This window comes from Paraphaeosphaeria sporulosa (assembly GCF_001642045.1).
Source record: "Paraphaeosphaeria sporulosa strain AP3s5-JAC2a unplaced genomic scaffold CC84scaffold_7, whole genome shotgun sequence".
Classification (NCBI taxonomy): domain Eukaryota; kingdom Fungi; phylum Ascomycota; class Dothideomycetes; order Pleosporales; family Didymosphaeriaceae; genus Paraphaeosphaeria; species Paraphaeosphaeria sporulosa.
Window position 1 is genome coordinate 2280076 of NW_017253366.1, and position 27864 is coordinate 2307939.

The 27864-nt window shown below is 50.1% G+C and overlaps 7 protein-coding genes across 7 annotated transcripts; 3 read left to right on the forward strand and 4 right to left on the reverse strand.

Moving 5' to 3' along the window:
- Positions 1 to 6025: 6025 nt before the first annotated feature.
- On the forward strand, positions 6026 to 7846 carry CC84DRAFT_1250065 (uncharacterized protein; the record flags this gene model as incomplete). Its single annotated transcript, XM_018184299.1, has 3 exons — positions 6026 to 6107; positions 6181 to 7332; positions 7701 to 7846. 3 exons carry the CDS (start codon positions 6026 to 6028, stop codon positions 7844 to 7846), a joined length of 1380 nt encoding a protein of 459 aa, XP_018034634.1.
- A 2621-nt stretch (positions 7847 to 10467) lies between these two features.
- On the reverse strand, positions 10468 to 11891 carry CC84DRAFT_1150338 (uncharacterized protein; the record flags this gene model as incomplete). Its single annotated transcript, XM_018176701.1, has 5 exons — positions 10468 to 11031; positions 11081 to 11320; positions 11376 to 11436; positions 11488 to 11699; positions 11751 to 11891. 5 exons carry the CDS (start codon positions 11889 to 11891, stop codon positions 10468 to 10470), a joined length of 1218 nt encoding a protein of 405 aa, XP_018034635.1.
- A 4214-nt stretch (positions 11892 to 16105) lies between these two features.
- CC84DRAFT_1250070 (alpha-amylase-domain-containing protein) lies at positions 16106 to 17482 on the reverse strand (the record flags this gene model as incomplete). Its single annotated transcript, XM_018184300.1, has 1 exon — positions 16106 to 17482. The coding sequence occupies one exon, from the start codon at positions 17480 to 17482 to the stop codon at positions 16106 to 16108; it is 1377 nt and encodes a 458-aa protein (XP_018034636.1).
- A 2467-nt stretch (positions 17483 to 19949) lies between these two features.
- On the forward strand, positions 19950 to 20746 carry CC84DRAFT_1250071 (uncharacterized protein; the record flags this gene model as incomplete). The annotated part of the gene is made up of 4 exons (XM_018184301.1): positions 19950 to 20008; positions 20063 to 20108; positions 20161 to 20475; positions 20576 to 20746. The coding sequence occupies 4 exons, from the start codon at positions 19950 to 19952 to the stop codon at positions 20744 to 20746; spliced, it is 591 nt and encodes a 196-aa protein (XP_018034637.1).
- Positions 20747 to 23924: 3178 nt separating this feature from the next.
- On the forward strand, positions 23925 to 24167 carry CC84DRAFT_1094999 (uncharacterized protein; the record flags this gene model as incomplete). Its single annotated transcript, XM_018174592.1, has 1 exon — positions 23925 to 24167. One exon carries the CDS (start codon positions 23925 to 23927, stop codon positions 24165 to 24167), a length of 243 nt encoding a protein of 80 aa, XP_018034638.1.
- Positions 24168 to 24268: 101 nt separating this feature from the next.
- Positions 24269 to 24747, reverse strand: CC84DRAFT_896255 (uncharacterized protein). The gene is made up of 3 exons (XM_018187822.1): positions 24616 to 24747; positions 24468 to 24563; positions 24269 to 24403 (listed from the first exon to the last, which is right to left on the reverse strand). Exons 1-3 carry the CDS (start codon positions 24691 to 24693, stop codon positions 24341 to 24343), a joined length of 237 nt encoding a protein of 78 aa, XP_018034639.1. The 5' UTR covers positions 24694 to 24747; the 3' UTR covers positions 24269 to 24340.
- A 1496-nt stretch (positions 24748 to 26243) lies between these two features.
- On the reverse strand, positions 26244 to 26569 carry CC84DRAFT_1095027 (uncharacterized protein; the record flags this gene model as incomplete). The annotated part of the gene is made up of 3 exons (XM_018174593.1): positions 26244 to 26302; positions 26356 to 26422; positions 26471 to 26569. Coding segments are annotated over 3 exons (225 nt in total), but the record flags the coding sequence as incomplete, so codon positions are not given.
- Positions 26570 to 27864: the final 1295 nt, after the last annotated feature.

The following is a 27864-nucleotide window of genomic DNA, read 5'->3' on the forward strand; positions in this document are numbered from 1 at the left end:
GGAGTACCTTCCTACTCCCTTACTAAGGTCCTCTTAGTAGGAGTATAGTTACGTAACCACCTATACTAATGTAACTAGGGTAGTCACTTAACATCCTTTAGTACGTTGGCCTCTAGGTCCTTTACTAGGTTCTTCCCATATATCACCTTTGTCTTCCTATAGTAATTCTGTGTGATCATAATACCCTAACCTATTAGAACTAGCTACCCTTCTAGATTTAACATCTTAAATACCCTTAATATGGTAATAGGAACTCCTACCTCTTCTATGGACACGGGCAACGCTACAGTAGCTTGCTGACTACTATAACCAGAGAGAGAGGCTGGCGTGATTTATCCCCCCCATTTTTGAGATTTGTCCCCCGCCGAAGTACCAAAAATGGCAACTTTTGCGCTCCGCAATGCAATTTCACCGTAACACCACGTGTAATTTTTATCTTTAAAGCTTGGAATACGTTCTACATGCAGTAGCGTACCTCTCGCCAGCATTTTATAACTTCCGACAGCGATGGGAATGAGCTAAATGGAGTTGAAGTTCGCGATTTCTTCGAAAATGTCACCAACTTTAACATGCAATTGAACTACAACACAGGCTGATCTTTAGCTTTAAATTTTTTAGGAAGCTTTGTGAGGCCCTAGAGTAACTTATGACGTCTGAAAACCTATTTAAGATTTTGCTGGTGTTAAGTTGTGTGGATGCAAAGCAATTCGGTACTTCGGCGGGGGACAAATCTCAAAAACGGGGGGACAAATCACGCCAGCCTAAGCCCTAACGTACCTCACGGGCGAGCTGGCCACACGGGCGAGCTGGCCACACGGGCGAGCTGGCCACTATGCCAAGACCCCACCAAATGGCAGCCAACGGTAGTCGATAGTAGCCCACAGTAGTTATTAGCTGCTACTAGCAGCTGATCGAATTAATCAGATACTGCTTCTATATCTTTCTCACAGGTGCGCGAATTGTGCCCAGTCTTACCGCAGCGTCTACAGCGCCTTCGTGTTGGCTCGCCCTCATCAACGCGCGCCTTCTTCTTCGCCTTCTTTCCATCATCATGCGCCGCAAAGTCCTTTAGTGTAGCCAGCCGTACGCCCTCATCTACTATAAGTACTCCTTCGTGCTGTAGTCGCTTTCTTTTATGTAATTTCCGTCGTGTTGCGGCTTCATTAGCGGCTTAAAGCTCAGCAATCTGCTTCTATGCCAATACTAGCTTATGCGCAACTACAGCTGCGCCTTTCGCCATCTTCTTAAAGGCCTCAACTATACTTGTTAGGGAACTATCTAGGTGCCTTTGAATCCTCTGTTTCACGAGCGTTGATTAAGACCCAAATTCTATATTGTTTCTAGGTGTCTGCGACTGCCACTGGCTGCCTGGTATTAGGCTTGGTACTGGGCTCGGTATTGGGGTACGTAGGCGGATGTCAAGCTTTGGTAGCACCACCTGTGGGTCAAGGGGAACCAGTCCAGCGCCTCAGAAACCTCCTTGGATGTTCTCTTTTGTAATTGCAGCCTTAAAAGTGGTAATAAAGCAAGGTAGGAACTCTATTCTAGTAATGTGCGCGATCTAGTTGCGTATTAGATACTTGGCTTAGCGCCCATACGCCTTCTTCAGCGGCGCAAAACACTCTACGTTAAGTGGCTGCAGGAGGTGCGATGAATGAGGCGGCATATAGAGAGTGATTATCTTATTGTCCTTATAGTACTGCTGGAATTCAAGCGAGTTATGGCTCTCATAGCCATTGATAATAAGCAAGCGTGCTATACCAACAGTGCGCTTCTTTGTGTGCTTATCAAAGTGCTTTAGCCACTATAGGCCAAGTTCATTTATTATACCAGCCGTTCTTAGAGACTGCGATTACCCAGTAGGCAGGTAGGTTCTCCTCTTTATACCAGGTGGAGAGGTGGTGCTTAGCCTAAAAGATGAGGAAGGGTGGGATCGGCCAGCCCATTGCGTTGATGCCTTGGATCGCTGTCACCCACTCCCGGTTGCCCTGCTGAACGCTCTTTGGACTCCCTCGACGTTCAGAGGCTGTGACTACTGCCTCGTTGATATTATACCAATCATGAAGCCATATTCATTAAAATTGTAGGTGTCTTCATCTAGGATCCCATGTGTGGCCTTCGTGTTCTCCACGAGCGAGAACCAGTCCTGGATAACCGTAGGGTCTTCGCAGAGAGCTCTCTTATAGTCGTAATTTCGATTGAACTTGACTTCGAGCTCTGGCTGGCGCTTTACGAAGGTTGCAGGCCAGTTTTGGCCGACTGGGTCCCTATGCCGCGCAGCCAGTAGAGAATTGGCCATATCTCTGATACCATCAAGGTGGGGGGGGAAACCCTCGCGCGTCTAGGTCAAGCACATGCTCAACAATCACCTCCTTTTCTGTCTTGAGTAGTTTCATTGAATTGGGTGCGCAGTCGTGTCGAAAGGTGACTCCAGCGTGTCGCGTGCCTAGTGTACTTCGGGAGACACTATAGATAGCTGCAGCGCGTCGCTGGGATAGTGTCGCGTCTTGTTTAAGAGCCTGAAGCGCGAGCTGTATTCTAGCTTCTTTTAAAGTAGGTAGCTGTTGAGGTAGTTGAGATATCATGGCTGCTGTTAGCTGCAGTTAGCATCTCGGCATAGTGGCCAGCTCGCCCGTGTGGCCAGCTCGCCCGTGAGGTACGTTACGACGCAATAAATCCTAATTATAGACATTGGGATGCGCTTTAAGTACCGATTCGACTTTGAGATGACGTTTTTGCGAAGCCGCAACCCAGTGTCGTCGCCCGCGTAGACACCATAAGAGAGGGTCATTTAAGAATTTAAGGGTCAACAGTGGCTCCAGCTCATAAAGCAATTGAATAGTAACATGCCTCTGCCGCGGTTGTCTGTTTACCTAAGCACTCGAAGGCGCTTGGGTGTGCTTGACTGCGCTTGCTTATTGGACTTCTGTAGCTGCACTGTGTTCCTAAAGAATCAGATTCTCGGAGCATTGATGAAGTTGGGTACCGCTGTAACATATCTGCATAAACCCCCAATATAACGTGGCATTTCGGGGCGTGCGGGCCCCTAATGAAGCACCCATGGTAGCAAAGCTCGAGAACAATTTCCCTTACACTCGCGCCAATAGAGCCCTCCACGCGTTGATGGAGTCTTCGCTGGCCCTATCTCCTGGTCCCTCTAGACGGACAGTAATTCAGTTGTCGCCTAGACTCTACTGCCCTATTACCTTCCGAAGTCTGACAGTCGTTAGACTCGCTTCTATTGTAATGTATGCTTGCAGTATACATCGAGCGTCCCGGTCCTTCTCCGACGTCGGCACCTACTCAGGATCTTAACTCACGGCGTAGGGCTTCATTCTCTCGAATGAGCTCGTTGTCATGGCAGGCAGCATGGGTGGGATTCAGAACAGTGTCGAGGGAGCCTTCGGCACTATCCAGCTTCATAGGTGTGACTGACCCCGGGCTGTATACGGGAAAGAGCCGTGGACTGGTTGGCATTGCCGTGGGTCTTGGGATTGGGCTCGTAGTGAGCTCGCGTTTATGATGATTTTGCCATTGAGTGTCAGTGTGCCAAGGAATGTGTGAACTTGGGGCCGGGGTTGTTGCCATGTTAGATTCCTGGGATAGGAACTTGGTTGGATGATAACGGGGTAATGAGGGCGAGTTGAGTGTGGGAGCAGGCCTTGCTGATTGCTGATTGCTGACTCTATTCTGATCGACCATGTTGAACCTCTCACTAGTTGCCTGTGGCCTTTATTGTGAAGCACCTGAAATTTGTCGCGAGGTAGATCTGCAATCAGTCGAGCACTTGTAGCATTAGATAGTGCGTCCCATTTCTTTCCTGATCGAAGAATACTATGTATAGGTTCTTGAGGTGGTGTCGGAACGTAACGTCATATGAACGTCTTACTTCCCCCTCCTGCGCTAAGCTCTATTACAATGAACGAATAATGAGGCCGGAGAATGCCGTCCGTAGGTTCTTCAATTTCTACAATCCCGTGACGGGCCGTGACTTCGGTGATACCTGTGAGCGAATCAAAATACCGGGCTTGTCACGGGGTCTCTCTTATGAATATTTTCTAATGGAGCCCTTCGCAATCTCCGCCTTTCCCGTCTGGAGCGAGCGAGCGAACCATTACGTGATACTATCGCCCAAGAGAGGCCACAATCTCTCCACCAACTTGCTGGCAGGCCGTCTCTGCTCGGCTCGTAGCTCGAACTCGCTCGAGTGATTGTCAGCTTTTCCTCTCCACTCTGCTTGTCTCGCTGGTCCCGTTACCACCCGGCGCCCGTGCATCTGTTCTATTCCTAATCTGTAAAGGCTTTACTGTCTGAGGTTCTGTCCATGGCGTAATTGGGGCTGAAGAACTCCTGCCTAGTAGTGGTCATTTAATGTCACAGTAAAACGCAGTGGTCCGCGGCTTGACTGTGCAGGTTTGAATCCATGGCCTGTGCAGCATGCGGGGTAGCTGCTACACGCTTATGCGACTGGGGTTTAGACGCATGCGGGCACTACTAAGACTGGTAGCGGGCACTATTTGACATCCACGTCAGCCTTCCGTTAAACATATTTACGGTTACAAATCCGTATCATGCCAAATTCCCATCGCGTCGCGGTTCTACTAGTTAGTCCCTTCCCCGGGCAAATCGTCGACGGTCGTACGTCATCGGTCGTAACTGCAAGTAAACCTAGGCGCAGGCTAGCCATAGCCGGACCCGTACCACGGATCCACCATGGTGGTCATATGTCGAGATGTTCAAGTGTCTTCTGTGATGAAGGGCTTTATACAGTGCAGCTAATGGATGGCTGTTAGTCGTTCAGCACATTACAGCATCACGACGTCAGTAGCTACGGATCTAGAGAGTCACGCGCTAGCGCAGGAACCCCCTCTGGATGGGCGCAGAACTCATGTTGCTATCGCAGAACACAATGCTGTCCCTGCATCTAGCACTGCAGTGTGAAAGGGCCGAGCCTCGAGAAAACAAAGGCCTACTGCTGGTAAAACCACAATCCAAACAGGAGGGAAAGGCCTCATCCAGCATGTATCAAGAACAGCTGCTCTCGGGTAGCCCCTTGGAGAAGGACGTTCCTTACTTAGCCTCCAGCATCGGCGATCAAGCTGCCGAATAAGAATTGGCCTCAGGGTTTTGCGAAGCGCCATCCAACTACTTTATTGGACCCGCAGCGCCAAATCGTTGCCAGAGGCTATGACTTGACAGAAAAAGGGAACAAAAATTCAAATGCATAACGTCCAAACCTGCTTCGTTTCGTTGTTGAGATTGCACCGATCTGTGATCGGCAAGTACACAGAATTAGCAGTAGACTAGAGACAGATATATTTCAATTTGTCCTATGCTATCTCCAACAGTTAACAAGCCCTCTTAGGTAGAAGTCTTTATTTACAAAAGTCGTCTGGTACCCTAGGATTCTGTAGTCTCCTTTTGCGCTGCTTGTTTTGACCGTGCATTTTTACTTGGTTGACATATCACACCCGCCGATTTCGAGAGCTTGTCCCCGCCGTGAGCTGCAGCGGTTTGGCCTAGCGGCTTCGTACGGACCCAGTATCGTTGGATATAAAAGCAGACACAGGTGAAGCTGGCACGCAGCAACGGCGCCTCCCGCGACTCCACCAGTGCTTGCATCGCACCGGAGCATTGGCCATGCACGGGCACCAACGAACCGGTAAACTACAAATTAGCGTACCAAACTATGCCCAGCCAACCAGAGGAGACGAAGAATCCCAGTGGCACGGAACCGCCCGTCCAGACGCTCGTCGAGTTAGTTCCTGAGCAGGCCGCTCTAGCACCAGTTCGCAAAGCTTTCTTTTCCGGTCTGTACTGTCCATAGCTGGGAAGAATGTCGTCTGTTGGCTATCACGGGAATAGCGTAACTGTGGTATGGTTGCTTTTAGTGTCTGAACCACACAGTTCAGACGCACCCTAGTGGATGTACAAATACAGCTCGGTATTTGGCTGTAGAAATCAACCCAGTCCTCATCCTTCTTCCCCACGCCTCTAGATCTTCCCAGGACCATAATTGTTGAGCATGCCCACCAAGACCGGTACAAGCAACATGGGCCCTTCGGCTGTCTCTTCCAATGGCTCGAGCAGTGCCAGCAGCGGTAATTGTACGTTATCCATACCAACTGCTAAAGATGCGTGAGTGATAACGTCGTCCGAATGTAGCTTCCGTCCAAACAGCTGAACCCGACAGCACGCCCTTTCCTCTACCAAAGTTCGACAAACCTCGGCCACACGTATGTGAGACATGCCAGCGCTCATTCGCCCGCCTCGAACATTCGAAGCGACACGAGCGGTCACATACCAAAGAGAAACCGTTTGAATGCCCACAGTGCACTCGTTGCTTTGCGCGGCGGGACCTGATGTTGCGACATCAGCAGAAGTTGCATCAGCAGGGCGCGACTCCCTCGCGGCCACGCTCCGGTCGGAGGAAAAGTACGACCGGGCTGCCTGCCAACAGTGCCGCCAGGGTACGGAAGGACTCCGTCGCAAGCAGTGTCGGCGGTCCGTCAAGCGCCAATTCCTCTCTGAAGCCCCGCACAAACACGATCAGCCATGTTGATCCCGCTGCGCTGAACAGCCTCCTCACATCCCACAACGCCTCGCTTGGCCACGGCAGTAACCCCGGCCATTCAGATCATGCAAGCCTATCTGGATTAGGAGAGCCTAGCGCGTACGATTTCCGGAGCATGTCAAGCGTTGGTGGTGGTCATGGACAGCATCACGGGCTACCGAATCTCGACACCCACCTCGGCTTCGGCATGGGTGGCAGTCTGCAGACGGCACCCATACTAAGGGTTGGTTCAGATGAATTCGAGTCAGAGCCGTATTTTAGTCCCTCTAGCTCAACGATAAGTCCAAAACAGTTGCATCATTTCAATGCAGGCAAGGGGAACGCGCAGTCGCCGTTCAATATTTTCGGGAATCCGTTCGCAGCAAATGCTATTGACGAAGACGGCCTCCCACGGAGTACTGGCCTAGACAGCTCGATTATCTTCCCAGAGCCCAACGGTGCTGTTGGCGGCGGAGCTTCTCCATTAGCAATAAGTACCACGAGCCAAAGCCGTCTCAGTGAACTTATGGTGGATGGTTCGGGGCAGACGTCGGGACAGCCGACGTCTGCACCCATGTGGCACCAACCATTAGTCAGACACGCAACCATCAATCCCACAGGTCACGCCACAAACGCTATTCCGTCGGTGTTTGCAGAGTTTATGATGGACAACGATATAGTGTCAGCCAATGAGCTGGCAGATTCAGGTGTGCCGGCTGATTTCTACATGTCAACACGCCCAGCCTTCTCCACCATGAGCCCTACCGCAGGTATCCCGGGTATGCTGAATCAGTACTACCAACCTGCGATCACATTCAATTCTGATTCCGGCAGCATATCATCCTCGTCAATAAACGGTAGCGCCAGGCACAGTTCACTCACTTCTGTATCCAGTGATACTTGACGGATGCCACGAGGCAAGCCTTGGTCGTCAACTTGTTGCAAGCACTCGGGTATGACAGTTCTCAGCGCCGAGGTTTCTCAACCGCAGATTCGCTCGCCACTCTCAGCCACCTCAGGGGAAAAAGCCCAAGTCGCCTCACTTCCGCGCACCATGGATCACCAGCGATACGTCGCCGTTGATATTCAATACTTCCACCCTCACCTACCATTTCTACTGTTCCTATGCTATCTCCCGACACGCCAGTGTATACTTATCAGCTCTATACCGCCGGTGGCTTTAATCACGATGGCATGTTGGGTGGAGGCGGCTGCCTAATCCTTACCATGGCAGCCATAAGGGCCCTTTCCGAGTTCGAACAGTCGTCGCCAAAGACCTCTTTGAGTCAGTAAAGAAGATGGTCCTATACTATCTGGATGAGTGCCGGCGAGCCGGCCTGTCGGCTGCGGTGAACGGACGGGCGCTAATAAAAATTCTGTGAACAAGCCACCTGTCAGATTAGCGCCTCATTGCCGAACAAGGGCACGTGATCGGCCCCCACCCTCAAAATAGGCCTCAAGCCTGCGCGTCAATAGGAACATACAACATCATCATCAATCCATCTCATTCATCAGAACCACATCCCCGTGAGCCCAAATAGTGCTCGAATCTGACAATTGCAAAACCGGCAAAAGACCGTATTACGACTGCTTGGTGTAATAATTCCCCGCGTACCACTGTTTCCAATACCGTGCCACTCTTGTGGCCCCATTTCCGCTCGACATGCCACTATTTGACTCATCAGGTGATAAATTTCTATCTGGTGGTCTGTTGAGCAACCAGCAAGTTCACATGGGGTGCATTTGAAAGGGCATAACTTGTTAAATCTACATTTCTATTATTATTCTTACTGCTGGTCTATTCGAGCTCTTTTTCTTGACCGCGTTGACAACGTAGGAGGGGGCTCCCTCTCGATGACATTAGCCTCTTCGTTCTCGCTTGCTATGTGTCTTTTGTTTCCCTCTAGTGAGTTCGCCGTGACATGATATGATTTTGGAGATGGAATTGGGTGCTGCGAATGTGAAGTTATCAGTCAACGCAATAGTGAAGTTGCTGGATCATTCTGAGAAGTGCCGCTTGTTTGCAGCAGCCCATCAGTATCTGGCCAGGGCCGGCTTTTGTTGGATCGTGCGACTAGTAAGTCTAGAGAGGACTGGATTGTAAGGTCGGCTGTCCTGCAAGCGTTATTGGCATTGGTAGGGTATAAGAGAAACTATTATTTGCTGGTTCTATTCTCAATCACTGCTTGCCGTACAGCTCCAATTTGAGCCGCAATCTGCAACCGGTAGCGTTCTTCAGCAGCTTCGGTTTCACTAAGGCGCGCATTCATCGTCCAGATTTGTTGCCAGAGAGAATCTTGATCTCTTGATCCTGGTGATTGCATAATCGGGACCTGCTGAGTAACAGCATGATCCTGGTTCAGAACATTGTGAGACAGTTGAGACGATCGTTCTGATCAGCTAGGGTAAGTCGCCGAGGAGATGCAGCCTGGTCATGACCTCTAGGTTGATTAAGAGGGTCATGAACCTAGTCTGCTCTTCGTTCTTGTGAATATGTTGTGCCTGATTGATATCGATTTCGCGCCTCGATCTATTGCTCCCTCCCCGTTGCTTGATGATACTAGATTTCCCACCCTCTGAGCCTGCGTCTCCCGTGTAACTCGTTTTAACATTTTCTTGACTGGTCGACCTCGCGCAGGGCCATTAGGGGGTGGTTTTGTGACGCCGTCGGGTTTGCGATCGTCTAGTAACTGGTAGTAAAGAGTATTTGTACTGCTCATGGTACTCAGAAATCTTGTAGAAGCTGGCAATATGATCCTCAGGTTTGACCTTGAAGAAGCGGCGCACAGCAATTGCGTGTCTATAAGGGATCCTATGATCTTGAAATGCGAGACACGAACACTTTTGAGCCTTCAGCTGTACGAGACGAGTATTTTGGTCTCCTGGGTTGCCAGGTATACGCTCGCAACGAAATTTTCGTGTTCCTGACGAGTTAAAATATACTGCCTGCTCTCCTCGAGCTCCTTCTAGGAATACGCCGTGGCATAATTTGTATACCTCTGATCTTTTTGCGGCCTATGGCGTCTTTCGTAGAATTTCGACATCAGGAAAGTCCAAAAATGACGATGTGTTAAGGATTGGTAGGTTACGGGCTTCCATCCATGCGCTATTGATCGACTCAGAGATGTTGCAGCAGGTTTGTCCAAACCGTGGGAAATCGAGCAGTGGTGCGTACGACGTTGTGTAGTGCTCCCTAATGATCTGATCTAGGTAGCGACGTGCAGGAGCGGAGAGAGACTCGACCTGGTCGAGACAAGCTTTGAACGGTGGCGAGTCGTCATCTTTGCTGGCGACATCAACGATGCAGCCCAACAGTCCAGGCTTGACAAGGTAGGTTACACGTGGCGATACTTCACCGCAAGGCTCATGTATACAGCTTGCACAATTTGAACCTTTGGCTCGGACCTTTACACCTTCCAGCGGGGATATCGACTATCTCATCGAGCCAATCGTTTATTAGAAACACAGCAAGAGCAGATACCCGGATATCACTAGCCTGTGACAGGAAAGTAGAGGAGACGAGGTAAGAACGTCTCTTGCTAAAAGGGTTGTGCTTACCTCTGTTCAGATCTCCATAAGGTATACGTAGATGACGAACATTACAACCATGGGCATGCCCATGCCCATGAAGAATATGTTGTTGATCCAGAAGTAGGAGCCGTCGTCCTCGTTAGACCAGATCAATGTAAGCACTTGTACCGAATACCCGGATATATATAGCTAAATCCGCACAGATGTTTCTAAGGTCACGACAGTGGATGACTTTGGTGGCATCGAACACTTTTTCAAAGGATGTTTCAACGAGAACAGGACCTTTAGCGGCAAGCTGTAATTGGGAATATGCTGTGTCTGGGATTTGAGAGAGCATCGCACGGTGTGAACGACTGATATGATGAAATGAGAAAGTTCATAAATTAAAAGTTGAGTACGTGATATCTGACGTGCGCATCTTCGAAGCTCTTGGTGCTCGCATTCGTAGTCATGCGTTCCGCCTTTGCACTCGACGGACTGACCGGGCCCATCTGAATCGTGACGCTCTGCACCCATAGGTGTTGTTCCGATGTTCCAGGGAACGTCTTTTGCTCCAACTCAATCCGCGAGGTCGGAGGCCCATATATCCTCTCTTCGCTCTCGCTTCTCTGTAGCTCTAGAATGCTTCTTGAGTTCGACACGTTGATGCTGACGGTCTTGGAGATGCCTCCGTGCTGCGGGTTGCTCTTGAGCCCGATTCTGGACTTCTGTTCCGACCGCCGGTTCGATCGCCATGCTGACCGTTGCAGCGATCCAGATAGGTAACGTCCATCGTAGGAGTTGTGAGGCCAGCTGCTGAGCCTAAAGATGCGTTGGACGAGCGGGTACGTGAGGGGTAGGTTCGCGCAAAGGAAGGCGGTGTAGGACTCGCGGAGGTACCACGCAGTCCACTCAAGTCCGAAAGGATGCGTGAAAGAGTAATATTTGTTCAAGACAGCCGCGACAATCTGCTATCGTCAGCGAGAGGGCTCGGGTCTGGTGAACATTTTATCTCACGTTGAAGGTTCCAATAAGGAATATGCCAATCAAGATCGCCTTATTCTTCATTGGTAGCTTAACTTTGAACAGGAGGGGCATGGGGATTGCTATGATCATGAGATCCGAGGAGATGTTGAATATAGCGTTCGTAATAAGGTGATTTGTCGCTGCAGAGCATTGGGGATTTGCGGCAGGGACAGCCCAGTACTGCGAGAACGGACGGCACCAGACGCCGAGGTAAAGGATCTCCATGACGACCTAAAGTGACTTGTTAACATCCAACCAAGATGAACGTTCGGGAGTAGCTTCTTACGAACGAAATAGCCGTATAGGCGGATACCCATATCACGACCTTGTGCTGTGGAAGAAGTGCTCTATAAAACCAGTCAGTATTGCAAAACGCAGCATTGAGTTTCAAGACTTACGTCATGTGCTTATAAATCAATAGCAGACATGCTTTTATAAGCCAGATGGTGCAGCACTGCATTTGCTCTACGACCAATGCTAGCTTGGAGCCATATATTCTTCTCTGGATCTCATCTGGTGAGAACTCTGAGATACCTTCATCAGGGGCAATGAGGTTGCTGCTGCTGCGAACCACCATGTGCATTGCACCCATCAAGGCCGTCATTGAGACCTGGGACACTGTCAGCGGAATGAGAGCGTTCCGGAACAGACTCAGGCTTACCATAGCAATGCAGATCAGATAGTCATCGACATCCAAAGCCTTCCAGGACCCGTGGTGAAGTTTCCTGGATACAAGGCGGGTTATGAGCACTAGCCAACATATTACATACCAGATGCCAGACTCTGGCTCGAGAGTCGACATGGTAGTCCTGTGACAGTTGATAGAAGGGCTTCACTGGCCTAGCATTTACGGTATCAACCAAGAATTAAGAATCGCGATATTTCAAATGATAGGAGATGGAGCAGAGACAGCGTGTCTAGTTCAAAGGTCGCGAGGTTGGATTCTGATGCATTGGATGTTGGCGCAAAGGGTCGAGGTTGCTTGGGATCCCGTAGGTTGCGTCGGGCGTAGGGAAACAACTTTGGGTTCGGCTTAGGCCTCAGGCTACCGCTTGAGGCCGATGATCGACAAGTATGGTGTCGTTGAAAATTCGGTGTCGCTTTGGATGATCGATCTCTTAGGCATGGTGGTCTCCGGTACCCTTAAGTTCTAGATGTCAGGACGGTCAGGAGAGGGTCTGGAAACTAACGTCAAGCGTGAGCCGCTGCCGCTGGGCATGATGGCTGCCGCTTGTATTCTGACGGGCTTGCTCATTACGCCCTGTCCTGTATGGACGGAGGGTGCCTCCAGGGGACGTACTAGACGCTCTAGCGGAGGCCGTTGCACGTTAACTTCCTGTCAGCCAATTGCGTGAGTCCGGCACTTCCCGACTTTGCTTCCGTCCAATGGTGGTGTTGCAATAATTCACAAGAGCATCGCCCCTCTGAAAAAACCTCGAAATGCCAGATCAACCTTTGCAAACCTCCTCTGTTTGTTCTGATGCTGTCAAAGTCCGGAGCGTAGCGTTGAGAGCTCTTGCGTCGAGCCGACGGTGGTCTTGATGAGACATTTTCGTCCTGGAACGTCACTGTCAGGTTAGATGCTCGTATGCTATAAGGTATGTTGATGGGTGATGATTCTTTGTATTGATTAATGATGGATCCTATGTTGATATCTGTCACATTCGTTCTATCTGACATAAGCAGAGGCTATATTTCTTCGTGACAATAACTCCTCTGGTTGGCTTGGAAGGGTTTGGTACGCTAATTTCTAGTTAAACGTTAGCTGAAATTCCGTTACCAGAGACCGCTCACACTGTGTTTTAGCCTGGTTTATCTGCCTTAGCATTGACGTCCCAACACCATGACATTTAATTATTTCTGCGTAATTGATAGATTTTGCAGGATTCAGCGGTTCTGTTACTGCAAGGGCAGCCTCAATTGACCTTATATTAGTTGCAGTAAATAGCGTTGAAGTGTGAGGTGGTTTTTATCTTGAGCATTGACGCTTGGCGGAGATTGGCCCCGTACAGACCGTCAAGAACCCCTGGCTCATCTTGGCAAATGGCCTCTGGTCTAGGTCGTGATTGTATCGGGGTAGTTCTCTGCTCTATCCACAATTTGAAATGCGCCGTAAGTGCATGTGACAGGGGCTAGGCACCGGTGGAGAGTCGGGTTCTCAGCGATTTAGGCTTAGTGCGGAGTGGTGTGGAGTGGTGTGACCCAGAGTACTGGATATATGGCGCCCGGTGCATCAGGCCGACTTGACTTCTAATTCTATGGAATGTGGGGACACGGGAATAAATACCGCAGGCCCTAATGGGAAGTACCATCACCCTCTGTGCGCCACGACGTGTTTACCACGTCTTAGCTACCCAACGGCTAGCTCAGCCCTTTGTATCTGTTTCTTGGATTCGGGATAAGCCGTGTAGTGCCTGCGGTCTATTTTACCATGCCGCTGACAGCGCTGGAATAAGCCTGCGACAGATAATAATCTATTGAAGATGATTCTCGTTCATTTAGATTTCGGAAGTGTTACTTCCTCCTCGGCCCGCCATGTGTCTTTGGCTAACTGGTGCAATTCTTCGAAAAACATTCCTCAATTACCTATTCTTTAGAATCAACTAAATTTACCGACAAGAATATGGTGAAAGAGGGGGGTGTGGGCATCGTTGGCGGTGTGAACGTTGGCTTGCTGATACTAATGACTATGGGTGCGTTCCTGTCCATAGCGCTATACAACGCCATTGAACTCAACTTTCTCATCTTCGCAATCTTCAAACGGCGGAAGGGAGTATTACTTTTAGAGTCTCCTTATCGTGACCTAGGGCATTTTCCCTCACGCAATTGGCTTCATCTTCAAATTCTTCTGGGTTATCTCGTTACCTGTGTTGTCTAGCGCCCTAGTTGCGCTTGGCTGGCCATGTATAGTGATAGGGTAGTCACTTGTGCTATATTCTTGGCTCGATCTTATTGTTAAGAATAAGCGGAAGATATGATGGGTGTTATACATAATTATCTTTAATGTTGTTGTTCTGCACTTCCCTGTTATCGCCCTAGCTCTTAGTGCTGAAGCAACGCATTCGACCCACGTTATTCGTGTCTTCACCACATACGACAAGGTCCAGATCGTGAGTTTCTTCATCTAAGAGGCTATGATTTCCATCATCTATGTCTATGAGACGGTATGTTTGTTGGGGTGTGGCGGCCAGTACAATGACGGACTCCTATCAAAACTACTTGGCCACCTCATCTTTGTCAACGTCGTGGTTCTGGTGTTTGACGCCACTCTGCTAGCCACGCAGTTCACTGGACACTATGAGATATGCGACGACAATCACGGGTCATGTCTCTATTTCTATTGAACTAGATACGGCTTAGACGGCCAACGAGTATCAAGTGGATGGAAATACTAGGCCGACTGGTCGACAATGGAAGTCTGCAGAGCAAGCTCTTCTTTTGCTACACATCCAGATGCCATTACTGATCATACTGGGACCGCAGCCGAATTATTGATCTTACAGTCAGGAGCAGTATCGTCCTTTGACGTGCGACGTGCTTACAGTGTCCCGGCACAGATATTCCAAATTATCTACATCAAGCCCGGTGCAAAGTCACACAACTGAAACGACGAAGGCTTCATGATCGGCGGTCGGAATTCAGCTCTACAATCCGCAGCACTTGCGCACTTCATGATAGCTCAGTAATGCTGCCCCTTTCTCTTCCCCCTCGCTCCTTCTCCAAACCATCAGCAGTACTAGAGCCTATGCTGCATTATCAAACACGATCCAACATAGTACGCACCATGACCAAGTAATATACAAAGGCTGGAGGAATTAGGAGGGGTCGTTAAAAGAATCATGAGCTCGCTTATATTCCTTGCTGAAATGTAATTGTCTTACAGTTGGGATATTTCCACAGTCTTGGATAGCTCTTCTTTCTCGCCGAAATCAAAAGCAGGCTTAGGTAGACCACCGTAGTACTCTTTGAGAGATCTGAACTAATGCTGTATAAGTGAGGCGACTTACCTCTTCTATGATCACCATCAGACAATGTGAATCAACGATGAACATCAGCCTGTTGACTCGCCTGAATCCCAGATTATTTAATAAACTCGAGCATATTAGCGGTACTTTTGATTTAGTCGTTTTGCTGTTTTTCTCGCCCTTGTGCGGAGAGATGACCCCAGTGTCGAGGTGCGGCAAGATTGTCGTCGAGATTAGGAACAGGTAGGTAATCGTGTCGAGGGTACCTCGGCTAAGACCTTTCGCCTTACCCATCGCGTAACGTCTCCATGCCTCAGAGATATTGCCATGATGTTGGATAGGAAGCTATACATTGTTCCTCTAGGTATCGTACACCAAAGAATGCTACCTACGGCGATCCCGGTACAAGGTAGGGTGAGCGTTCCTTAGCCACTCTCAATACGTTTCGAATAGATTACAAGCATAGGGTGGGAGTCATGTGACTAGACCTGCAGCTTTTTCGCACCGCGGCGAAGTTATAGTGTATGCTGAAGTATCGCTTAGACGTTATGCATCGAAAATTGGCAATTGACGTTAACGACGAGTCAGCAGCTGCAGTCGACTGTAGTCGAATACATTCAACACGTCTCGGGAATAGCTCGCCAGAAACCATCATTGTTCCGCAGCTGCTTGAAGACTTGCTAGTTGCCCCCAAAAGTTATTGAAGATGTCACTTTTAAATACACTCGAATTATCCAAATCGATTAGGGTTGACACGACGATGGAAGGCCATCGCACTTGTCCGAATAAGGACCTGCTAAGGAACGAAACGTAGTCAGAAAGAGAAGAGGAACAACTCGCAATGGCGGACGGATTATATTCAATGACACCAATATGGCACTCGGTATTTTGATCTATCCTGAACCTCTGAGAGCACGTGACAGGCTCAATATGCTTTATCCAATGGCGTGCAGAACAGATCCTTGCTGGCCACGGAATGATTGGCCAGGAGTACCCGGCGCGCAGCTGGTCTCCATTGGTCCATTCGTGACCCAATAACTAGCAGATAGACTCAGCAGGATGACTTCCCGGCATAGATAGCGAGAGCGGTGTTTGGGCCCAGAGTGGCTGTGAAGTGCCCGCTCGAGTTGACCGTCACGGCGCTGTTGCTCTGCACGTTACAGTACTTGCCCGCAGGTAGTGACGTCTGGAGGGTCTGAGTCAGTAAGCTGTCCTCTTTATTGATGGCGACGAAGCCCTGGTTGCCCCATCCGAAGGCGATCTGGTTGTTGCCATTGTCCCACCAGTTCGTCACCCCTTGGCCACGCACGACATTGCGGAAGGCTACCATGCGCATGATCTCCGGCCAGGCGTGCTGGCACTTCCAGGAGTCCTGACAGCAGGCGTTGACGGCCCCGTCATAAGGCGGTCCAGCGTCAGTGTCTGAGAATTCGTAGCCAGACTTAATATCCGGAGCGCCATAGGGGTACGCGAGCATGAATACAGTAGCCAGGGTGTACTTGGCGTTGTCTTTGTATCTGAGAGTTTCGCCGTTGCGCTCAGTGTCGTGGTTGTCAACGAAGACGCCGGCGACCGAGCTGCTCATGTACCCCCAGCCCTCCCCGTAGTTCCTTAGGTAGGCGAGTTTTTCGTTGTTGAAGACAGGCTTGAGGTCAAAAGCGTAGCGGAACTCCTGCACGTCGCCATTACCAGTGTACTCGGTGGGCTGAACCGCTTCTCCAGCGCCGTAAATGACCTCCTGCTTCCAGTAGACGCTTGAATTGGCCAGTCGACTCTTCATATTAGCAAGGTCTTCGGTTGCTGTATGCTTGGCCGCATCGATACGGAAGCCGTCAACACCGAGGCTGAGCAGGTCGTTCATATAGCCGGCGATTGCCCCGCGGACGTAGTCTTCATTGGTGTCCAGGTCGGCCAGGCCGACAAGCTCGCAATGCTGGACATTCCAGCGGTCAACGTAGTTGGTGATCTGGGAGGTACAGTCGTCGAAGTCGTAGAATGAGTAGAGGCCCGGGTAGTTGTACTTGGTGTACGACGAGCCGCCGGTGCCGGTGCCACTGCCCGCCGTCATTTGGTTGATGACAATGTCAATGATCACCCGCACGCCGGCCGAATGGCAGGTTTTAACCATGTTCAGGAAGAATCCTCGGTCGCCCAGGCGTCCCGCGAGCTTGTACGACACGGGCTGGTACGATGTCCACCACTGCGAGCCTTGTATGTGTTCGGCGGGTGGGGAGACTTGGACATATCCGTAACCCGCAGTACCGAGAGTTCTGGCGCACTCCCTGGCGACGGAATCGTAGTTCGACTTGAAAAGAACAGCAGTGACGTCCTTAGTGCTGGGCGGAGAGGCGTTGACGACAGTCGGGGCCATTATAATGAAATTCGAAGCTATCAACGATGCCGCAACCGCGAGGGTCTTGGATGTCATGATGACTTCGTCGTGAAAGGCTGCTTTTGGAAAGCGTGTTTCTTAATGCATATACAGAAGATGCTGCGGACTACTGACGAATCGTTATAAGAGAAGGAGGGGGAATCTATCTATTATATATTGTAGCGGTTTCTTCAGGAGGAGAAAGCGTCTGGTTCGACGTGTTGTTCGTCTAGAGATCAGAGACGTCCCGCCTATAAGGGATGTCTTATCTCAGGTAGGCTAACTACATCTGGCTATTCAACCGTTACAACTAGTAAAAATTGGAGGGTAAATCGCTTTTATGGGTACCTTTTAGCGGCTGCCTAGACCCATGAGGTGTTACAACTGCAACTAGTATGGCCACTTCTAATCGAGATGCGTGAATGAAACCTACTACGGAAGGTGCTTACGTAAACACCGCATAGACACATATATAGAGATGGACAGAAAGTATGCTGTATATGGTAACGCACACGCAGTTATAGACCCAGGATACCTAGAATATAGGAAAGAGAAGATAAACCTCATGTAGGCGTTTAGAGTCTTCGAAACATTAAACCACTCCCTGACGCCTAATGTCTAGGACGACCACAATATTTGTTGCGGTTGAGGATAAACCGCACCTTGGGCAGAAGAAATTGTTAGGCACTGAAGATTGATTGAATACTAGCTATTGTGGTATATATATGTGTGCGTGAAGCGATGTAGTACAGAGCATGGGTAAGCGATGCTGGACCGAGCCATGGTGTTGAGGTTAACAGGGTAAACCGCGACATCATATCAAAGCAGAGTAGAAAGGAGAGGCTAAGTTAGTAGGCACGGGTCGATGGGTTCTAGTTCTTCTATCGCCATATCCTTGGGCACTTCTGCCACTTGATAGAGTGGTGAGCGTGTTTTCTACTAAATTTTCGCATCCGGGATGGGTTCCTTCGGAGGGGGTTGCTTCTAGGTAACGTGTGCATATCTGTCTATAGCTTGGTCGCCCGTTTACAATCCCCCCCTATGCCAATTAATATTCATACCTACGAAACGGTGAGCAAGCGCAGTGCAGTGGATTGATTGAGTGTAGCGTCGAGTATCTAAACAGGATAAATTACTAGTAAGTTTTCTGAATGTCCTGCGCTAAGAAGCTATCATGCTTCCTCTCATGGGGAGACTTTCAGAGTCTATGTTACGACCCTTTTAAGAGTGCAAAGCATGTTCGACAGTCTACGAAGTGATATTGGTACGGCGAAAGGTGTCCAAAGAGAAGTAATATATACTCTAGCGCGGTGTGGCAGGGGTGAGAAGACAACGATGTTGCAGACAGATACAAGTAAAGATCGACGGCGTGATCGAGGTGTCGTAAATCGGGGCTGCACGCTGATAATCTGGGACCGACGTAAGAGTCGGACTGAATGCTTGAGTCTGGCTTTGGAAAACTGTGTGGTGTCAACATACTGTTGTTGTGATTTTTCCATGTCTGCACCGGGGGTTTCCGTCACGTAGGGGGGGATGTTACCTGTGGCCTGTTATTGCCAAGTATTATAGGAGCAGCTTGATGCAGAATGACATCAGACATCGCGTGTTCGGGAGCGTAGGCGCCCTCAATGTTGTCAAGATCCGAACTTCAAGCTTCCATCCAGCGATCAATGCATGGAAAATCCATTTTTTAACAATCACTTGGAAAACAAAAGTGATTATTGTCACCTTGCCTCACGGTGTATGCTTCGAAGAAAGTCTCCAGATTGTACACACCAAAAGTCCATGTACGTCAGAAGATGCCTAACTCAAATAGGACAATATCTCGCAGGATCCGCTTCCATGTCAACATATGCATACAGGTGCTGGAAACCCTTGGTCAGTCTCGGATAGGAGATGCCCGAACATCTATCTCGCTGCGCTGACCGTTTGCCGCAAGCCCAAGGAGCATACTATGCCATTTTGATATAGGCCCCTGTCCGTCACCTAGTTGCCGCAATGGTTATGTGACATTTTGCAATGGAATTGGATACGACGTCACATCACGGCCGTACCACCGTACAACAGAGCCCTCACTAACCGAGCGCATTAAGTTCGGCGATTGTGGAGCAGTTTCCATAAAACCGCGAAAATTAAGGGAAGATGGATGAATCACGACTGGAATGTGTTCGAGGAAGGTTTCGAATGCGATATTGCTTGAGGATGTCGTCAGGGCAGACATTATCAGATTACATCGCAAAAACCTGTATGAGGGCGAATCACTTCATCTCAATACCGGAACCACACGGAAGATATCTAGCAAGTGTGCATGATATTCGCGCTACGCATTAGACTATCACACCATTGCAATGAGATGGGGGCCAAAATGCGTTGCCATCAACGAGATGCAATCTTTTCCGCCATCGCTTAAAATGACCAAACTCTCAGGCTTCCCAAGCTAGTACATATGAGGCAGAACAATAGCAGCTAAGATTCCTTTCTTATTATTTATGCGTGGGATTGAAGAAAACTAATATCCTACCACATGCCCTGCGGTCGTAGGACCGGATATCGTGCCGCACGGCAGATGCAGGCGGTCCTCAGGTATAAATAAAAGTATTTCCTCTCCAATCCTTGATATTAACCTACGTTCCCAAGCATCAGCGGGCAAAAGAAAAAACATTTGCAACATATCGATCTCATCGTACGTTTTTCCAATAACGTAGATACATTGACATTTGCTGACGCTCAGCCAGTCCACGAACAATATGAAGCTGCTTCACACTTTCATCGCTACCGCCTTCTTAGCTACTGTCTCATGTCTTGAGATGGGCGACCTTGTCTCAGGCCAAGTCTACAATGCCAGCGACGTTGCGGAGCTACTCAAAGAAAACCCCCTTGACCCTGGCAACGGCGAAGGCTACGAATTCCCCGAAGGCGAAGGCCCCACCTTGCCTGAGGACGCGGAAATTCTGGAGAACAAATACTGTTATGTCCAAGCCTTCTCCGGGAATCATTGCGACGGCAAAGCGGGTTCTAAAGTTAGAATGGAGAGAACGAACGGTAAACATGTATGCATCAATACTCAAAACCGGCATTCTTTTTGGTATTCGAATGGCTGCGGACGAGGAAACATGTGGGCCTTTTCCCGCACGAGCTGCAGTACCATAGGGATTTATGGTTATATCCGGATTTGGCACATTCCTGAGAATAACAAGGCAGCATGCCAAAACGTCGATCTGGAAGGTAACAATTGGCAAAGAATGCGATGGCAGAAGTTTTAATAGGGTCTCTATTGAAGCCGAGATAGCAAATACTTGCTTTGTGGGGTGCGGCAATTGATAGGTGTGGGTGCGAGTACGTAGACCTGGGTTGGAGGAGTGCTTTTGCAGTTGCATCCCTCTATTCTCTTTCAATTGTCTTCCATTCGCTTCTTGTAAGAGAATAGAACTCTGAGTTTTCTCGTCGACGTGCCATCTCCTGATTCTCATCGTCAGCCGTGAGCGTATATTATCATGGATCACTTTGTTACTCGCTCGCAGGCCTCCCAGTCGACCCAGTCGACCCAGTCAACTCAGCTGGCAGCTGACAGCTATCACCATGCCGGGTCTCGTACGGCAGCTGTCATGGCGGAGAGTTTTGAGAGCTTGGATGACTCGCCATCCGAAGTGGAGTCCGTCGCTCCTGCGCACGACTTTCCCGGCGAGCTGCAAGCGTCAGGAGTTCGTTTTCCTATTATATGGACCCGCCTTTGGCGAGGCAAACGTCTCCTCGATTCGTCGCGCGTTGGTTATCGAGTCAAAGGCAGAGCTCAATTGCTCGGCAAGCGGGAGGTGGCATCATTTTGGCGATACGGCGCGGAGCTCGAGTACGTTGAAAATAACGGGAAAAAGACGATTCTGTTTCTCTGCCAGGCATGCCACACGCGGAATCGCTGCTCCACGGAAACCCAATCGAGCGCACCTTCGAGCGTATGGATGCAAGGCTTTTGCGCTGACAGATGATACACTGCGTGGCAAGAGTAGGCTCCAACGCCTCGACCCAAGGGCATGGATCGGGTATCTGGTGGGATACCGGTCCTCGAACATCTTCAGAATCTGGGTTCCATCCATCGGGAGAGTCATCACCACTCGAGATGTACGGTTCGACGAGGAAAATATATTCAATGGCAAGAAGGTGGACCTCATGGACAATCTGATGCATAACACTCTAGAAGAGATTGCCTCATGGATCAAGACAGTCGAGCTACCGCCTACTCGTCCGCAACACGAGGCGACCGAGTCGTTCTACGAAGATGAGACGATCTATTCCTCCAGCTCCGATGAACGCACAACCCAAAATCGGAAGCACGATCAACCGTACCCGACGCCTCCCATCACGCTGCCACCTGTGGCACTCCTGGCGCAGCTTATGGCAGGAGAAGAAGAGCGGGACTACCCTCTCTCCGCAAGCTCTTCGAAAAGGTGCCCCTGGGCCGCCGCATTGATGGCAGGCGTTCAAGCAGGGGCTATTGGCAAGGTCGCAGGGAAAACGTTGGACAAGGCACAGATAACGCGACGGCTAGCCAGCGGAAAGAAACCACACCGCAGCCAATTGCCAGAGCCACCGACCTGCCAAGGTAAGCTCGAGGATCACTCGCTACATGAAATGTGGAAGGAAGCCGAGCGCTCCCACTTGGACAGTCATCGAGAGATGAATTCTTGCACTGAAGTTCCGACTAGATCGATTAAGCTAGCAGGCCACCAGATACTGGACTGCCTGTGGGTGTATACCTACAAACTCGATAAGCACCACCGCTTGCAAAATTGCAAGGCCCGTCTTGTAGTGAGAGGCGACCAGCAACGGCATCTCACCACGCAAGACACGTACGCTGCGACGCTGGCAGGGAGGTCTTTCCGCATGCTCATGGCAATTGCCGCCCGATTTGATCTCGAATTGATACAATACGACATTACAAACGCCTTTGTCCATGCGAAGGTAGATCTGGAGATCTACATGCGTATGCCGCCTGGCCATTGGAAACCTGGGACTATCCTTCGTGTTGACAAGGCACTGTATGGCCTTCGAATATCGCCCCTTCTTTGGCAGCGCGAATTCACCTCCACCTTGCAGGCTATGGTCTTTACACAGGTGCCGCATGAGCCCTGCTGCATGATCAAAGGAGAAATCATCATCTTTTTCTACGTCGACGATATCATCGTGGCGCCCCACCAGGGTGCACAATCCGAGGCTGCCGCCGCAATAGCTCAACTCCAACAGAAATACAACTTCACTGGCGGAGAAGACCTGTAGTGGTTTTTCGGAGTTGAGGTGATTCGAGACAGACAAGCGCGAAAGATCTGGCTATCTTAGACCTCCTATATCGAGAAGATTAGCCGGCTTGCCGACAAGAAAAATATGCGGCACGACACGCCAATGGCTAGGGTGGAACTGCTGCCCCGAACAGGCCTTGCCAGTCCATCTGAAATCAACCGGTACCAACGCAAAGTCGGTTCCTTACTGTACGTAGCGGTCACTACCCGACCTAATATCGCCTTTGCGACTTCCCGACTAGCTCGATTCCTTACGAATCCTGGAATGGAGCACCAGGCTGCAGCTGACCGAGTGCTTCTCTACCTACGGGAAACCCGATCACTGGCTTTAAGCTTAGGGGGTGGAGACGTCCTAGAAGTGGCAAGCGATGCCTCCTTTGCGGACAATACACTGGATCGAAAGAGCTCTTAGGGGTACGCGATTAAGCTATTTGGCGGGCTGATTGCATGGAAAGCAAACAAGCAAGACACCGTCACGACGTGAACAACTGAAGCCGAGCTTTTAGCACTCACACAAGTGGCTAAAGAAGCCTTGTTTACGTTAAGATTACTCACGCAGTTGAACGTAAACCTGGTGGACGAACGGGTTACGATTCACTGCGACAACAAACAGACTATCCACCTCGTTACGGAAGAAATATCTCGGCTGCCAACCAAGCTTCGCCATGTAGATATATGCAATCACTGGCTACGGCAGGAAGGAACCCGCAAGAAAATCAACGTTCAGTACATCGCCTCGAGCGAGATGCTCGCGGATGGGTTGACAAAGGTACTGCCTGCTGCTAAATGGGCGAGATTTGTTGAACAACTAGGAATTGGGGAGGTGAAAAAACGGATTTCGGCCCGAGAAATGGAATTCCCGGACTTGGAACGTTGATTGGAAAGCCTTAACATCTACACAAGGGCATCTTGAGGATATCCAGCTTGAAGAATAACTTCAACCTGAGGGGGTGTGTCAGATGGCCCACCTAAGAACGTATCAGCTCGGTGGGTATGAATTAGGTTGGAACGATTCAGAGTATCAGACATGCCCCTAGGAACTAGATATATACATGCCTTGGATAGTATAGAAAAACAAGACATCCTGTTCTAGGTTTTCACTTACATTTTCGACCTGAGAAGGCTAAAATCTGACAATATCAGCAACACGTACAGTATGCTATTATCAAGTAAAGGGACCTCTACGATACCCCACTCTATAGCCTACCATGCCTAGAGGTCGACCCAGAAAGTATCAGAGCCAAAATCAGGCTACAGAGGCTGCTCAACGTCTTCGCCAGCAGCGATACCAATGCCAGCGCCATGCGCAGGCGCCTCCTGAATTCATCCAGTACGAGCCTATACCTACGAATATAACAGCGAACACCACACCAGGCCTTAGTGTTCGAATTAGCAATGATATTCCCATCCCACGCGACTCTCTTGCTGAGCTTGAAAAGGCTCCAGATTGAACTTCACACCACATTGCATGATAAAATCCTTCTGGAGAAGGTGCTCATTGGCACCGATTCAATGACTGTGGTTTAGATACAAGGAATATGCCTTTCATATCCCTTCCACCCGCTAGAACCACCGTGCACACTTTTCCGACTTCAACATGCGCAGTCGCCTTTCCACAATAGAACTAATAACATGTCGCATCGACGAGCTCGGTATCCACGATACAGTCGTTTCCAGCCGCTTCGCACTGTCCTCTATGTTAGCAAGCTTTCGTCAAACCTAACGTACAGGTATATTATTCTCAAACTCACGTCGGCAACGCAGCAAACATGGTCGAAAACGTCGGAACCGGGGACGGCGCAGTAACCACGGCCACCACAGTCGTTAGCAGCTGTGGTATTGCAAGACTGAGAGTCGACATTAGTTGGGTTGATCTGGACAAAAGGTTGAGCGTCTTACGCCGTCGAGATAGCGCTGGCCCCTTGCAAGGTTGACTACCACGGAAAGCAGAACGACGACCAAGGACGTAAAATGCATGTTGGTTGGCGAGAAGTTGATTGTTGTTAGATGGAACGAGGTGCTAACTCTACGGCTGGTGTTCTAAAGGTTGGCGATATGTGCCTCTTTATATTTGCACCGTTCAGTCAAGTACCGCTCCTTCTAAGCAGGTGGTGCGAGTAAAATGTGATATGTACATTAAATGAGCAATGATCACCGACAATAACGGAACGGGTGCTGTCCGACAGTAGTCTGCCGTTCGAAACCTGTCATACCATTTCCTTCGGAGGGATCCATCCGCATTGTTTCCACTCCTTGGATAGTAAAGATTCATCCAATATCAGACAGTATTCTGAAGATCTTTCCACGTGACAAGCTTCCGGAAAATCCATTAGTGGAACAACAAGCAGGTGTACTACGCTGCCGAGAACAGCCTTTCTAAAACGAGTTGCATCCTTCGAACGAACGAGATGCATCCTTCGAAGTCATACGTTATGACGAATGTATGTTATGCACACTTCGTATCTATCCTTGCGGTTTTAACTAGAGTGGGAATTTACGATGTATAGTTTGTTTTAGCGTCGAGCGAAGGATCAATTCCGGCACTGGCGGCACAGCCCCCAATCCTCAGATCTGGGGTACACCATACACCGTACTGCTTCCAGTTGCAGCCCTGAGTTAAGGCGATAGGGTTAGCACAGACCAGCACAGACCCGTACGAAACAGGCGAACCAATGAGAGCCCGAAAAACTGCACTGAGGGCTGGGTGGAGTTGGCCATGTATCTTAGGGTAATCGGGCTAGCGCGAATATTCCATTCCTAACAAATCCGACCTGGAAACTGGACTCAGTACTGACTCCAGTTGCCGCCCTGGGATAGGGTCGCTCATTCACCGCTACTCGGGGGATTAAGGGCTATAGCCCATAATCCCCTCGCCCATTGATGATAGGGTGCTGTCGGCGTGGGAATTGGTCATCTCCAACCGAAGCCTCTGCCGACCCAGACCGGTCTTCTTGAAGAGATTGAAGTATGTCGTCTATCATGTGCTGAATGTATGGACCTTGCTCGTTTATGTACTCTATCGCAAACGTATCCGTAGTGCTTTGCAAGGTTTGCGCGACGCTCCCGAGATCTCTCTTGATGCGTGCCAGCTTTAACTCCAGCATGAACCTGTCGCTTGGGTGTTCTGGAAGCGTCCACTCGGTCTCGGGACGCTCGACATCCTGTTGTTCTACCGTTCGGCTATTTGCTCTTACAGATGGGTCTGTAGTGCTTTGCGAGATGGGATGCCTCGCGCTTGGACGTTCTGGAAGCGTCCACTCGGTCTCGGGACGCCCGGCATCATTCGACGCCTGTTCTACCATTTGGCTATTTGCTATTACAGACGGCTCTGTAGTGCTTTGCGAGATGCGCGCGATGCTCTCGACATCTCCGTTCTCTAGCACGAGCCCCGCACTTGGTCCTTCTGGAAGCGTCCACTCGCTCTCGGGATGCCCGACATCGTCGATGGCGCTCTCGGAGTGCTGGCGCATCTCGAGCCCATTCACGCGCTTGAGCCTCGACTGTGAAGTCACACGGGATGCACATTGTCTTCTTCGCATCGCCTCGGGCACGTCCGTCTTGCGCCCTCTCTTCTTGGGGACGGCATCTGGGGCAGCGAGTCAGAGCAGTACGCAAGCAAGGCCGTCGGGTCATGCCTACCGTAGATGCAAGGGCAGTTGAAGACCTGACAGGCTTCGCAGGTCGGGCGTGTCCTGTTGCACTTGATCTGGCGGGGTCAGACGACGGAGAGAATAGTGAAAGGCAGACGGTGTACCTTGCGTTTGCAGCAGCTCTTGCAGTTCATGGCCTCGCGCGGCTCGTTGGAGACGCGGCGGGTCGGCAGGCGGTCGATGCCGATCTGAGGGCTCGACATTTGGGAGACCGGCATGTGGCTGAGGACTTGGGTGGACATTCGGTGCTTTTGGGCAGGCGCGATGGAGAAGGCACATGGCTGGCGGTGGTGACGCGGGCGGCGAGTTCAGCGTCTAAGTGCGAGCGGGTCCAAATTAAGGCATCTGGCATCCGCACAGGCAGTGGGGAACGGCCAGGGTGCTGCTCACGAGCGGACAGGGTGGGAGCCGATACGAATCAGTAGCGTCGTATTAAGATACCTAGTGGGGCGAGCGGTTTAACGATCGGGCGCATGCACGCTTGGCCCCAGCCGCAGACCTTGCGAGTGATTGCTGGAAACCGCCGGGCTGCAGGCTGAAGCCCAGCAGGCGCTGCGCCGCAGACTCCAACTTAGCTACTGATAACGTCAAGCTTTTGAGCGAGAGAGCAGAACGCTGAGCAGACACTTCAAACAGGACATGAGGACACCCTCGCTCGTCCGCCGTTGATCCCCTGTCCGACCCATCACGTCCTTAAACGGATCTATATACGCATGATACAGAGTACCAAATTGCAAGCCTAGGCTTAGTAAATTAAACGCAGTGAGTGTTACTGGAAGAACACTATTGTTGCAAGCACGTACAAAGGTGGAAAGGGACTGCATGTCTTAAGGATATAGTTGGTATACATTTATATAGTAATAGGTTCTTGCATAAGCACTACAATTATTAGGGTTATAGGGAGGTGCTTTAGTTTGATCTCTAAGAGTGGTAAGAAGCTTAGATCGTTAATGCTTATAAGCGCTAGTAAGGGTAGATCAGAGATGTGATGGTACCTACGCTTCTAAGGCTGCATGCCGTCCTGTCATTAACCATGGACCTTCCGTCTCTTCGCAATGCCATTTAATCTATGCAATACCATTTAATCTGGATGTCCATGGCAAGGGTGTGGCAGGTGCGGGTCGCCCATCTACTTAGCTTGTGGTGGCAAATTTGCTGCACGTTTCTTTCAATACAGCGGCATAAGCATCGCCGCCAGCGTTGTGTTTAATAGACTGCTATTTCTGCTAAGACGCAGGCTTCAGAATGTAGGTATCATCTTTCACGGATACTAATCAGCCAGCTATGCATGCATGTCCCTCATGAAGACTCGACACCCCATGCTACTAGCAACTTCACCACCGCCTCCTTGCCTCTAGCTAAAGCCGCCTGGAGCGCGTGGCCGTGGAATCCACCCTGCGCGTTGATGTTGGCGCCTTTGTCGAGCAGCACCTTCACCACTGCCTCGTAGCCTTCAGCTGAAGCCGCCTGGAGCGCGTTGCCGTAGTGTCCACCCTGC

Excerpts from the sequence above, each read along its gene's own strand:
- CC84DRAFT_896255 (XM_018187822.1), bottom strand. The coding sequence starts at position 24,693 with ATGCATTTTACGTCCTTGGTCGTCGTTCTGCTTTCCGTGGTAGTCAAC. Across the intron at positions 24,564-24,615 it reads GCCAGCGCTATCTCGACGGC|TCTTGCAATACCACAGCTGC; the intron begins GTAAGACGCTCA and ends GTCGACTCTCAG. Across the intron at positions 24,404-24,467 it reads ATGTTTGCTGCGTTGCCGAC|TGCGAAGCGGCTGGAAACGA; the intron begins GTGAGTTTGAGA and ends CATAGAGGACAG.